Source organism: Rhinolophus sinicus, linkage group LG02 (genome assembly GCF_036562045.2).
Source record: "Rhinolophus sinicus isolate RSC01 linkage group LG02, ASM3656204v1, whole genome shotgun sequence".
NCBI classification, from domain to species: domain Eukaryota; kingdom Metazoa; phylum Chordata; class Mammalia; order Chiroptera; family Rhinolophidae; genus Rhinolophus; species Rhinolophus sinicus.
Window position 1 is genome coordinate 154,247,779 of NC_133752.1, and position 13,197 is coordinate 154,260,975.

Genomic DNA, 13,197 nt, shown 5'->3' on the forward strand with positions numbered 1-13,197 from the left:
CGGCCAAGGCTATAGTTTTCTCAAGGCTTGATTTGGGGAGGATCTACTTGCAAACTCACTCATGTAGTCTCAGGTCCTTACTGGCTGTAGTTTGGGAACAGTCTCTTGCCATGCGGGCATCCCCATAAGATATCTCCCAATGTTGCAGTTTGCTTCCAGTGTAAGGGCTCTGAGAGAGAGAAAGAGAGGAGGAAAGAAGCCTAATCTTGGAAGTAACATCCCATCACTTTTATCATATTCTGTTCATTAGAAGCCAAATACTAGGTTGAACCTACAGTCGAGGGGAGGGAAACACAAGAGCTTGAATACCAGGAGGCCGGGATCACGGGGCCATTTCATGGGCTGCCCCCTGCACACAGTTAAGTCATGTTCTCACATTACAGGGAGTCGTCTTTATTCCTATTGGGATCCAAGGTGAGAAAATGGGGTTTGATAGGTTTGCTTTAAGCAAAATGGAACTTATTTTAATTTTCTTAAACTATAGCCATGGGCACAGAAAATGGAATCAAATTGGTCAGTCAGTCCTGATTGTTTGGTCAATCATTAGGGCCCTTTCTGAGGCTTCACTATGATGCGGATTCCTATGGCTATTTTTTGCCCTGTTAACTCATTCTTACTACATTCTAATCTGACACAGATTATTCCTGAAAAAGAACAATGAGGTTTTTAATCTTAAAATAATTTCACAGTCCTTATCAGAATAGAAATTGGCTGTAAATTAGTTCTAACTGTCCAGGAATAGTCTGTATCAAGGCCAAGAGTTTATTCTAGAACACCCATAGATGATCATCTTTCCCTCCTATATCTATTCTCTCCTATTGATTTTAGGTAAGGTAACCACATGTTTCAATTAGCCTTGGGCATCACAGTTTATGCCTTTTCTCCTGTGTTATTAATAACAGTCCCTTTCATTTTCAAAAGAGTCTTGATTTGAATAATAAATTATCATCCTATTTTTAGGAAATGTTGTGTGTTTTTTTTCCTTATTTCTATTGTGTTTTACTTTTTTTTTTTTTTTTTTACTTTGTTGTGTTTTTTCTTTTTCCTTATTTCTATTGTGTGGGATTTGTTTAGGGAGCTATAGAAAGTAGGATGGAGGGAGCACTCCTTATCTTCTGAATATTTTTCTAGTGAGAAAGATTCAGAGAAGGAAAAGTAGAAACGAAAGAGTGAAGTATTCATTGCTGACTCTTGCCATTCTCTCAATCCTTCAAGCAATGGTGTAAACTCAACATCTATTTAATAAAAGCAGAAAAGGCTCAGACAATGAAGCAGTATTTAAAAAGATATATTTGGCAAGGGCTAAATACACTTAAGACAACAAAGTTAAGTTAATTCACAGAAAAATATTGGCAAGCCTGTTTTGACTCCCTCTTGACCCTTTCTGGGTACCTGTAAGAGCAGGCAGAGCAATCCACACAGCAGATGGCTCCAGGCCAAACCAATTTACACAGGTCACAATTTCCATGGCCAGTGCTTTTCTGGACTACAATGGAAGAGATCATGTAGATATGCAACCACATGATTTACTATGTACCCTGGCTTCAACCAAAGTCAGGGAAGAAACACTGCTCTGTGTAGTTCTATGCCCATAAGCTTTCAAGCTCAGGCTCAATTTAATTCTTTTTTATTTTCTTTTTTAATTCAAATACTTCCCTTCTCATGACCTCACCATATGCCTTTAGCAAACTCCTCTCCTACTTTCCCAGAAGTAGGAGTTGACTTGAACACATATTTCTCTACCTACCATTATTACATCACTCACGTTATAATATTACTAGCATGGGAAAAGAGCCCTGTTGCCAGGGAAACCAGGAGGAGTGCATAAGTTCAGCCTCAGTTGGATCCTCTATTCTAGTCGGTCAAATTCTAGCTGTGTTCTTCACTCATCTCAACTTTGTAGACACAAGAAAGTAAAATATTTCAGAATTCATCTGACATAATATACATTTTATCCATATCTTTATAAGGTCTTGCCGAACTACATCGTTTCTCCTGAATTCACAAACTTAATTCATTTATTTCTACTAACCAGGATGATATTCAAAGTGTTCAGAACAGACATGGTATGAGAAGTACCCATCAGAATGGATGTATTCACCAAATCAGAATGTATACCCGCTGTAGACAAAAACTGAACCAGAGCAGACTAGGCACCAATCGGTCCAGCGTCTAATTACCTTGATACATTTCCTTCTTCTTATAGAACATACCATTGAATATACCATATACAACTGAATAAGAATTCAATTTTGATATGAAATTCATCCCTGGCTTTTATGACAAATCATAGTTACAATGATTTTTTTAAAATCACTTTATATATTCGCTTCATATGAAGAAACACACTGTGTATTAGAAGGCACAGAAGGATGTTAAAGGCACTGGATGTAGGAAGAAGTAGGCTATCAGAAAGTACACTCATTGCTTCCTAGTTGTGGTGGGAGTGGTTCCTTGAGGTAGTCAGGAGTGTTGCTGCTCAAATGTTTCTGCTCTCCCGCTTCTGGGTACGTGCCATGATTGCACTTCCAGGCCCCTTGTGCTTGGCCAGGGCCAAATACTTAGTTCTAATCAAAGAGTAGTAGGCAGAAGTGATGTATGTCACTTCCGAGCAGAATGCTGAATTACTGCTCTGAGACTCCCAAGACCAACCAGCAACTTTCCACATTATAGCTGCTACTTCAGCCTTGATTGCAGAGGAAGGGTGACTTGAATTAGAACTTTCCAAATGACTCACAATGAAAATGTAGTGCGTGTGAGTAAAATATAAAATCTGTGGTCTTAAAGTCACTGAAATTTTTTGGATTTGTTTGTTATTGAGACATACAACAACCTATCCTGACTGACACATTTTAGATTGGAGACCTTATCATCAGAGGCTCATGTTTCATGTCCTAATGTTGAGATACACACTTCAGTGGTTTATAACATGGAGCCTATAAACTCCCTCATACTGTACACAAAATTTAGGAGGCTAGGGAAGAAGGGCCACAGTGTTCATTAAATTTTTCTTCTGTCTTTGTTGCTGAGTCTTAAGTAACGTATGAGTTTAGTCTATAACCATAACAGGTAACCTCTTGTTGCCAAGCTTGACTTAGATCTCCTAGTCCTAGATTCCTACCTAGTCTTTGTAACCTGTCATCACTCATTGTCTGTCTATGACAAAATGTGTCCACGACCTGCTTCCTGAACCAGCTCCTGATACTTATTTGATCTCAAAGAGACAGACTTTAAACTATAACTGGTAACTGGTGCCCAAAATTAGCACTCAGAAAATGATTTTTCATCGGTGAGGCAGAACTCAGCAACATGAACAGTGCCAATAGGTCTGGCTTTGTCTGAGAATTTGTTCCTAAGAAAGATAAGGAAAAATGGCTATTGTGAATTTTAATTACAAACCCTTCTAAAAGCCTGAAAGGTTCAGGTAATAAGTAAATTCTCTAGAAGCAATTCACCAAATAGGTGCACAAATCTAGCTTCTTTACTAGTTTAGGTCATCGAGTTTTCATAAACTTACCCTAAACTGACTCACCTTTAGATGATGCAGTGAAGTAACAATAAAGGCCACTCCCATAATGATGCTTAAATTGTTTAAGAAGCTGAAAGTCTCTAGCTTAGCCCTCTCCTTTCTGCTGAGCCCTGTATTCACTTGACATTATCTCAACAGAAATATCACATCTGTTGCTTGTTTAAGACCTATGAAATCCTGCTTACTTGTCAGTTTAATATATATCCACACATTCAATTAAGATGCCTCGGCAAGGTTCAGTATATACAGAGTAGCAAATTCTTATCTCTGTGTGGTTACTCATAGCTTTATCATCAGTGATTTATTTTGAATGCTTAGATTTCATTTGCACATCAAATTCTCTAATAAAAGTAAAATGGTTTAATTAATAGATTTGATTACCTAACAAATGGACATTCATATATATATACACACATAGATGCACATGTATTACAGTATATTGAATAACTTATACTATTACTTATATATTTTATAATATACTAAAATATAACAGAACATGCATATATAGATAGTATATGGACAATACTGAAGCAAAGAAAACAATTAATATTTTGCTAAAAGAATATACGCATTTTATATATGGTAGATATTCTTTCCTGTTACTGTTATTATAATAGAAACTGACATTTATCAGGAGCTCATTATACAGTGGGCACCATAGCAATTGTTTTGCATACATTGTCTTTTTTTTACTGTCACAACAACCCTAAGGTAGGTACTAATATCCCCATTTTAAGCTTGAGGAAATAAGGCTCAGAAAGTGAAGTTTATCTATGGCCACATAGCTCAAGGGTGTCAGGAAGTTGTCTTTGCTGGCTCTCCTATGCCATGCTACCTTCCACACAAAGCAAAGCTAACAGCAACCAAGATTGTTAGCAATCTTAACTGTAGTTTGTTTCTCCACTTTGGAAGCATGCATTTCCTCTAGATTGATGATGATGATGACAGTAATACTAATAACAAACCTATAACACAACCCATATCTTAAAAACGAGGAAACTGTTTAACTCTTCCGAGTTATTATTGCCAGTGAGTAGCTAAGATGGGGCTAAAATCCAGTATTCTGTTTCCTGGATCAGAATTTTTCCCCTGTAAAAGCTGATAAACCATTTAATGATAGAGCTGAAATAAGTAACTATGAATAAAGATTACAGAACCTCTTAAGTGTGGCAAATGAATGTCGATTCTGGACAGATAATGCACTCCCACAGGGTAATAAGGGTGTAACACTGACTGTGCTTTGCATTAATGTTTTAAAACTTTATCAATTCAGACAACACTAACAGTAAACTTCTGATAATTTGGATATGCTGCACTATTTTACCTTTGTATTATTATCAAAACCAGGTAATGTGAACCCAATAGTATTAAAAGCAGCAAACTGTGGCCTATTGCTATACTGCATCTGGCTAAATAAGTCACTCTCTCTCCCTCTCTCTCTATCTATTCCCTCTCTCCTCTCTCCTCCCTCTCCTCTCTCTCTCTCTCTCTCTCTCTCCCTCCCTCCCTTCCTCCCATTCTCTCTCACCAAGCCTCCCTCTCTCACTCTAGTGTCACACTAGGTCAGCCCTCTTGACCAGACTCAGCCATTCTCAGCTTTTCTGCTCACCAGTCCATTTTCAGCAACCAGCTCTGCCCCTTTCTCCCAGCCTCAGTCATTAATTGTGCTATTATTGTGAATTAATCGTACAAGCAAGTCAATGTTTAGCCTAATTAAGAGTGAAGCCAACAAATTACTTAAAGCACCACTCCAGCAGAATTTGCATTCAGCCTCGTATTAGCAGCCAATCAAGCTTTTCAGCTATTGACTCAAGTACTTCCAGGATTCATGAATATTTACAGCTAAGCTTTCTCCCCACCCGGCTCCTGAACCCTGCCCAGTGCCTACATCCTTTATCCAAGCCCTATATATACTCATCACTTCAAAAATAGTGTCATACCTCTTTTTTTCCATTTACTACAACTTAAATTGATAACTTTGTACTTCAATAATTTCGTCAGTGTACGTCTTACCAAAACTGTATACTTTAACATTATCAAAGACAATTTCATTTTTTTCTTGACATTTCCCAAAATAAACTTAGCCCCTTTAAAAACAAAGAAACAAACACACAGAAATTCCTTTCTCAGACCGAAATGACCAGTATAAACAATGGTAGCAGGTCAACCAACTTTGTACTTGAAGAGCTAAGCAAGTGAAAATCATGGTCCTTAACAGTAAAAGACATTCCCGGGCTTCTACTTCTAGGTCAATGGTGACTAGAAAGACGAAAAAAGTTTGAGTAAGGAATCTGAAAGCATTAGTGAATGTTTTTAAAATAGTGAACTTAGTTAAAAAAAAAAAAAAAGTATTGCCTGGAGTAAAATGTTACCCTGAATTTTTTCCATTAAAGGATAATTCAGCTTGGGGGAAAATAACGTGCTAAAACCTATACCTGTGGCAACAGAAACTGAAGCTGTGAATCAGAGAGTCTTTTCTGATACAATCTGTGGACACACTGATGGACCAGAGTACTGGTCATTCTTTTAAAAATGAGGCTGAGACTGTAAGAGACTAAGGTGTAGGTCAGCTGTGCACTCCTACACAGGCTTTAAAAAGCATTAGATCTTGAACAATTTCAGCCAGCCCATTGATGCATCGATGCTAGTTCCTTGCTTGCGTTTGCTGCCCCCTCTGAACATAGAAGTCACACATTTTAGATTTTAGTTAAGTGTCCGTTTCAAATATTCCCTCCTGTCCTCCCCTAGACCGATCACCCTTGTCATAGCCCTCTCAGCGAGAGTGCTCCGCACACTCAGGCATTTAATGAGAAGTCCACATTAAGTTCTTACTAAAACTTACCAGAAAGGAAACAGAAGAGAGAGACAGAGTCTATTCCATTTTCACTACACCCACCGCCTATTCTTACCTTCACTTTTTTTCAGGCCTTAATTACGAATACTAATACATTTTTCAAAATTGTCTCTGAATCACTTTGTCTTAGTTCTCAAATTCTGTCCCTAGAATATTTAACACATATTGCTATATTAATTAATATTTGTAAAATTTCTCTAAAAAAGGCATTGATCAGGAAAAACAGAACTGTTTTGTTTTTTAGGTTTTTTTTGGTCATGAACACTAACTAGAAACCATCAGCTTCTTCATGTCCTTCCCTAAATACTATGTAGTCTTTAGAAATTCCAGTCCACAGAGGAACTTTTATAAATGAGTGAAGTGTCTAATTTCCTCAGTGCTAAACACAATATTTATCCTTGTAATATTGGAATAAGTCTATAAACATATAGATGGATCTGTGTGCACAAATGTGTTTCTATGTACTATCATTTAAACCTGGTTTAGAAAATAAAAGCAGGCCAAAGCACATCACAAAGTAATCAGTGTTTATTATAGTGTTTACTACATGGATTTCTTCAGAGAAGTCCATTAACGTCTAGGAAGACGAATATTTCAACACCAGTTTCAGTAATTCAGAAGAGGAAAGATTCTTTTTTCTGAGGTTTCAGAAAGCCCATCTGTGAGACTACACTGAGGCAGTCAGTGCTGAAAACATGCCTTTTGCTGCCATCAAGTGGCCCTTTTCGGAATCATTTTATGAACATCAACTATTTACCATTTCATTCCTTATATATAATACATGTGTTATCCTTTGGGAAAATGGGGTATTTGAAAACACCAGAACACCAGAACAACCTTCCCTATGTTAGAGCTTTATACGATGCATACTATAAAAACTCCATGACTGAGAAGTTCTTCAGAAAGACATCAAAAACATTTTAAAGGGTTGGTTTCTAGCCAGTAAAGACCTCAGCTTGGACTTGGAAGCACATTTCTCTTTATTTCTACCAAATAGAGAATTTCTAAATAGATTGGCTTTAGGATAGCTAGTTGAACACAGAGTAAATAAAAACAAAATGGGGGCAGATTCATTTAGGGTCAGTTTGAATCAAGTCCCGTAGCAGTGGAAGAAAATGGTTTCATGTTTCTTTCCTATTAATGTCTCACTTTCTTGAGGCTCTAATCTTGTACGTATACCATGAAGCATATTGCTGAACTACGTAGCGCTCATTTTAACTTATTTGATTGTTTTGCCCTTTTTTAAAAAAAATATCTTCCCTTCTCTCTCCCAAGAGATAGTTAATTAAACATTAGTTGACTCAAAAGATAAAGGAAAATTGCTATTTTAAAAACAATTCAAAAACCAAAATGCTGTGGCAACAACCCCTTCCTATTCTGAGAAAGCAGCAACATTTATCTCAGAGTATTGGTTCTTTTGATTGGAAAATGCGCATTAATAAGATTTTGGTTATGAAAGAAAAAGCCCCAGGTAAATCAAAGTGGCAGAAGTTGAGATTAAAGGGAACTAAATTGCTCTACATAATGAACCAGAACTTATCGGGGAAGGGGGCTCCACAGAGAAGTAGGAACCTGAAACTGCGAGAAGAGAATGACCAGGGATGTTTTGGTGGGTTCCAAAATCAAAAGGAAAATGTCTATCAAAACCAAAAAAAAAATAAAAAAATAAAAATACACACATCTGTGGTTATGAGTTCCCCAGAAGAGTTTTTTTTTTTTTTTCACTCCAAGTCCAGTATGAGTCAGACAAGCTTTCTAGACGCTGCCTGTGCCACTGGTCATGTTTTCTAATCTACCCTCCTCTATAGCACCTTGCAGAGCCATCTAATACTGGGGCTTCTGTTGCAATTGCTCACTTAACACAGGACCAAATCCTTATTTCAGGTCCTGACAGGAGAGTTAAAACTCAAGTGCCTAAGTCACTGTCTCAGAGTGTCACTTCAGAGGCTCACTGCCCAGGTTTTCAGATCCTTCTTCATCTGTGGCCTCAAAGGTAAGGTATTTCCTGACCTTTGTGTGAGCCCAGCTTTGCATTTAAAAAGAGTCTATCACGCTGCATTATAGTTTCCAGCATTGCTAAAGATTTTGTAGTCTGCCACATTGTAAAAGGAAGTTGCTCAAAATCTCTAGGTATAAAACCCTGCCCAGGATCAGAGCCTTCTCTGCAATAGAACCCTCACCTACAACCTCATACATTTATAGAAAGAAGCATGGCATTTCATTTTGGTGACTGAAGAAATACAAGCAGTTATGATAGCATTTTGATGGTGTGAGGTGTAGAGGGGTGGAAAGAGAATCAGAGGTGAAAGGAGACTTCCCCCAAAGTGATAGGAAATATGGAATGTCTGGGCCTTGGTCCCTTTTAGCCCAGCCAGCTAACTTCCCTCTCCATCTAACTGCCGCTCAGCTTGGCTTCCCACAGATGGCTAAAGCCCTAAGAGTTACTGCATACTTCAGGGAATTCACTGTAATGAGAAAACCAGGAGCAGGCAACCTGACTCTTATCAAGACAGTCTGGCTAAAACTCTTGAGGTTCTGGTTAGAGAAACCTAGGGATTTTGTTCTTTGTAAGAATGGATCGAGGAACTCTGGCTTAGCCATAATTTACACCCAAATCCTATTATAAAATTGGGGGGAATAAAAGGCAAAGCATTTTAAGAAAACTCCTTTCTCCCTCTCTGAAACCCTCAATCCGCTCATTGTAGGCCTGAAGGCATCCAGTTTGGAAAGGAGTTCTAAAACACAACCACAGGTCTAGCCATCATAGAAAACCCTTGAAACACTTTTCAGAATAGCTCTAAACCAATATTCCCGGAGAGATCCACAAACCAGGGTACATTGGAATCCCCCCTGAAAATCAGATTCATTGTCAAGAATCCTGAGTTCCCCCTCTACCACCATCAATCCTCTGATATAAACCAGTCACTTGTGATACCTGTGTGCCTCATTATCCATCCCACACCCTCTGACTCCATCACTCCCCGCCAGACAAAGGATGAGGCTAGGCCTCATTCTGGAGAACCCCAAAGGCATAGCCAAATCCATTTGCTCTAAGAACTGATTTTCCTCCAAGTTTACCATAATGTGTTCACTAGTTCAAATGACATATGTCATAAAAGTTGGTCATACATCTTTTATAAATGGCGATTTGATTTTATATGTAGAACTAAACCATTTGTCCCTTGCTTTGGATTTTTTTTTAAGGGACCATCATCAAAATCTCCTCTCAGTCAATGATCTTTTTCCAACAAAGATGAGGTATATTGATGAAATGTTCAAGAGTTACATAAAAGTGTGACATACTGTATTTAGTCTGAGAATAAAAGAGAATCACTTTCGATTTTAGGTTAAGATTGATACACATGAATTCTAAACTAACTCTTCTCTCATTTCCTGCACAGACCTCCTACTTCATCCAATTTTCAAATGCAGCTTGAATGATACAAATATAAAGAAAGGCTAATAGGCACATGTTGATTGAGCAACAGGATCGACCATCAATCAAATCTGCTAGCCTAAGAGCAGACTGTATTGCTAGAATTCACAACTTAGCTCAACTCCTCTTTCATCGTTTAAAATAGAGACTTAATGATAATGTAGCCTTAGACAAGTGACAAAACCTCTCTGTTCCTCAGTTTCTTGATCTGTAACATGGACATAATAAAAATACCTATTGCATTGGGTCATCGTGAGGTTTAACTGAGACAATTCACATCTGGTACTGAGAGCTCATGAACTGTTAGCGCTCATTAAGATTAATTTTATTATTAGCGATTGAGTGCTTTATAATGTGCTAGGGATTGTCTATTATTGCATTTAATTCATTACTTTGAAATCTGCCTCTTTCCTCAGAATAAGCACTTCTGGGTAGCTTATTCACTCCCTATTTTTTTGTTTATTTTTTTAAAGTAGACTTAGATGAAAAGTCAACTTCTAAACAAACGATTATTTTCTATACTACTTAATGTATTATTTCCAGCAACAGCTTAAAAAACAATGTGAGTTTCACACAGGTCCCTTTGCCTTTTGCTTCCATTGGTGAAAGTCTGCAGTACCTCTCGGACCTGTGGCTGTGTTCGGTCATTCCCACAGCACCCGCCCCCATTCCATTATCACAGGCTGAGGCTTATTCTGACTAGCTATGCGTTAGAGTCTGCAAGTCCACCATTTAAAAATAGAACCCAGGTAAATGGCATCATTTAAAGCCCAAGAAAGAATTACAGACAAAGCATTTTAATAACTTCCTAAAGCTTGAACATTTGATTGAAAATCATATTCTTGAATTTACCACTTGTTAATATGGACCAGGGTAAAAGCCTTGTGAAATACCTGCTTTCCCTTTACTATTCATCTCCTTTAATGGTGGGTGGGGGGAAAGCACAAAATTTTAATTGAGCTCTCCCTCTCAGCATTGAACAGTGGTGGCTAAGATCTATACATAACATCAAAGTAATTGCACTGTAGAACTGGCCGACAACCTTGTCTTGCCTGCATTTAGAAGAAAAGGGTATTACCTAGCTTTCCAGTCTTTTGATGAGGATAGATCAAAACCTTCCTTACAAATAATTTCAGTGCACCACAAATACCTAAATTGGTTTATTACTGTCACTAATCTAATTCTTAATGCTGTAGACTAAGCCATTCTCCTTATATTCTGCCCATAAAGCTTACCAAACCAAGAACTCGAGAAAGTTAAAAAAAAAAAAAAAAAATCTACAATCTACTTGGTAATACTTCTTCATGCCATGGTGATTTGATTAGTGATTTGATAAGTATAGATCACAACCTTGGATTTAATACAGTGTGGCCCACTTTTAAAATGACCCATTTGTAACAAAGGTCTCTCTGTTGGAACTGTCAAGAGAGTTAAAAAAAAAAAAAAATGCTACCAGTATCAAACACTTTTATTTAGCCAGGCATTGCAGAGCAATAGAATTGCAAATCTGGAGACCTTCATCATAACCCATCTTTACTAATCGTGTGAATATAAACAAGTCGATAAGATTTCCTTATTCTCATACTCTCTGTCACTATAATAAAATTAGTATAGGCCCTCAATCTATCCCCACCAAGTGGTCCTAAAGAATAAGGAACACAACATAAATATTGTAAAAAGCTTCATGGAGAAAAAAACTCGAAATATCGTAGGTAAGAAAAATGCACAGATGTAGTGTGGGCTATTTGTAAAGGAGATTTAGGCTACTACAAACTAAAACATTCTCTTTGAATTCTTATGAGTTTCAAACATAACACTCACCACCGTAGAAAGCAAAACTATAACCTACCCCATGTTCCCATCCATTAGAAGAATCGTGTTGTATATGTGCGAAAATATGAAGAGAAAGAGAATTGTGCTGAAGAACATTGTCATCCATGACCCGTGATCCTCTCGAAACATTTTCAACCGGAGCAACTGACCTGCAATGTAAATATTAGTAGAAATCAGTGTACATCATAACTCAAAATGCATACATCTTTGCTTTGCTCTCACTCTATTCTGAAGTCTTAACTGCCTTACGAGTGAAACCACTATATAATGTCCTTTTGTTCTTTTGTAAACAACCGATCATGTGTGAAGTCCAAGACAACCCCTATATCATGCTGGAGCAAACAATACTACCATGAGACTACAGTATGCAGAGATCGTCAGTTATGCTGGCATGAAAATAAGATGAATTAGAGCACTACCACCTGCTCTTTCCTGTTTCATAAACATGTTTTTGATCATTCATCTGGAACTAGTTAAGGCAAATGGTAAAGACCTCGCATAAACTCCGTAAACCCATTCCCAGTTCTGGTCCCACAATAAAACCAAGGCAGACCTCACTTACATGAAGATCCAATTGTTGAAGGTACATGAAAACTTAAAAGGAAAAATAAAGTCTCTGTCATAAGAGACAGATGACTTAACCTTACTCTTAGCTAAAATGTCCGTACCCATAACCAGGCATGCTCACCAGTGTGTGGGTTGGGGAGGGAAGGTATGTACGCGGGTTACAGAACTTGGTGTGGTTCCCAACAAAACATAGTTTCCACCCTGAATAACATTCCATTTACCAAGGCAGATGCTAAAATGAGAAAGAATGTTAAAATGCAAACATTTCAAGGAGGAAAATGTATTAAGATGACTACTAAAGTAAAAATTACTAATATCAGAATTCATTCAGAGAAATGTTTGATATCACTGGTAGAGAAGAAAAACAAGGGCATTAGTATCCTCAAAGGTGAGGAAGATTAAAAAATCCTGGGATGAAGGAAAAAATGAACACAGGTCACCCTGGCTTTTCCTAAGATAAACTGTCTGTTATACTTACTAATATCTCCATTCCTGAGAAAGCGTACCAAATAATGATATGGAAGATGATATACATATAGGAACTATAATTAAAATAAGATAACCCTGAAATCTTATCATAGAACTTCTCACTAAAGAAAATATTCTTGTTTTATTGATGATAAGTTAAAGTTATGAAAAAAATATGTATTTCCATCTGGAAATTATCTCTCTAGGGATAGGCAGTAGCCCTCTTATAGGTTACTGAGCACAGGAGGAAATGGTTGTTTGTTTTTTAAGATTTAACTACTAGACTTTCCCTTGTACCTCACTTTTATTCAAATAGCACTTTAGATTTCAATGGGAAACCAGGCTAACGGAAACATTACCCTAGCTAAAACTTTAAATAGAGCAAAAAAAAGGGAGATTTGGTTACATCATCTGGTTTCTTGGCATGCACAAGAAAAGCAAAGGACGAATCTGAAAGTCAGAAGGAATGTGAATTATAGCCAAAAGAAGAATGTGGAAAACTTTCTACCA

General features: G+C 37.4%; 1 protein-coding gene across 4 annotated transcripts in view; it reads right to left on the minus strand.

Moving 5' to 3' along the window:
- TMEM117 (transmembrane protein 117) overlaps nt 1-13,197 on the minus strand; it is a 382,792-nt gene that overhangs the window by 302,031 nt on the left and 67,564 nt on the right. For 3 of the 4 annotated variants that reach the window (XM_019748450.2, XM_019748452.2, XM_074325811.1), the window contains one exon: nt 11,669-11,801. In XM_019748450.2, coding sequence (XP_019604009.2) covers nt 11,669-11,801 — 133 coding nt within the window. Of the gene's footprint in view, nt 1-59; nt 170-11,668; nt 11,802-13,197 lie in introns of those variants that run through there. The other variant, XM_074325810.1, reaches the window with a different exon arrangement.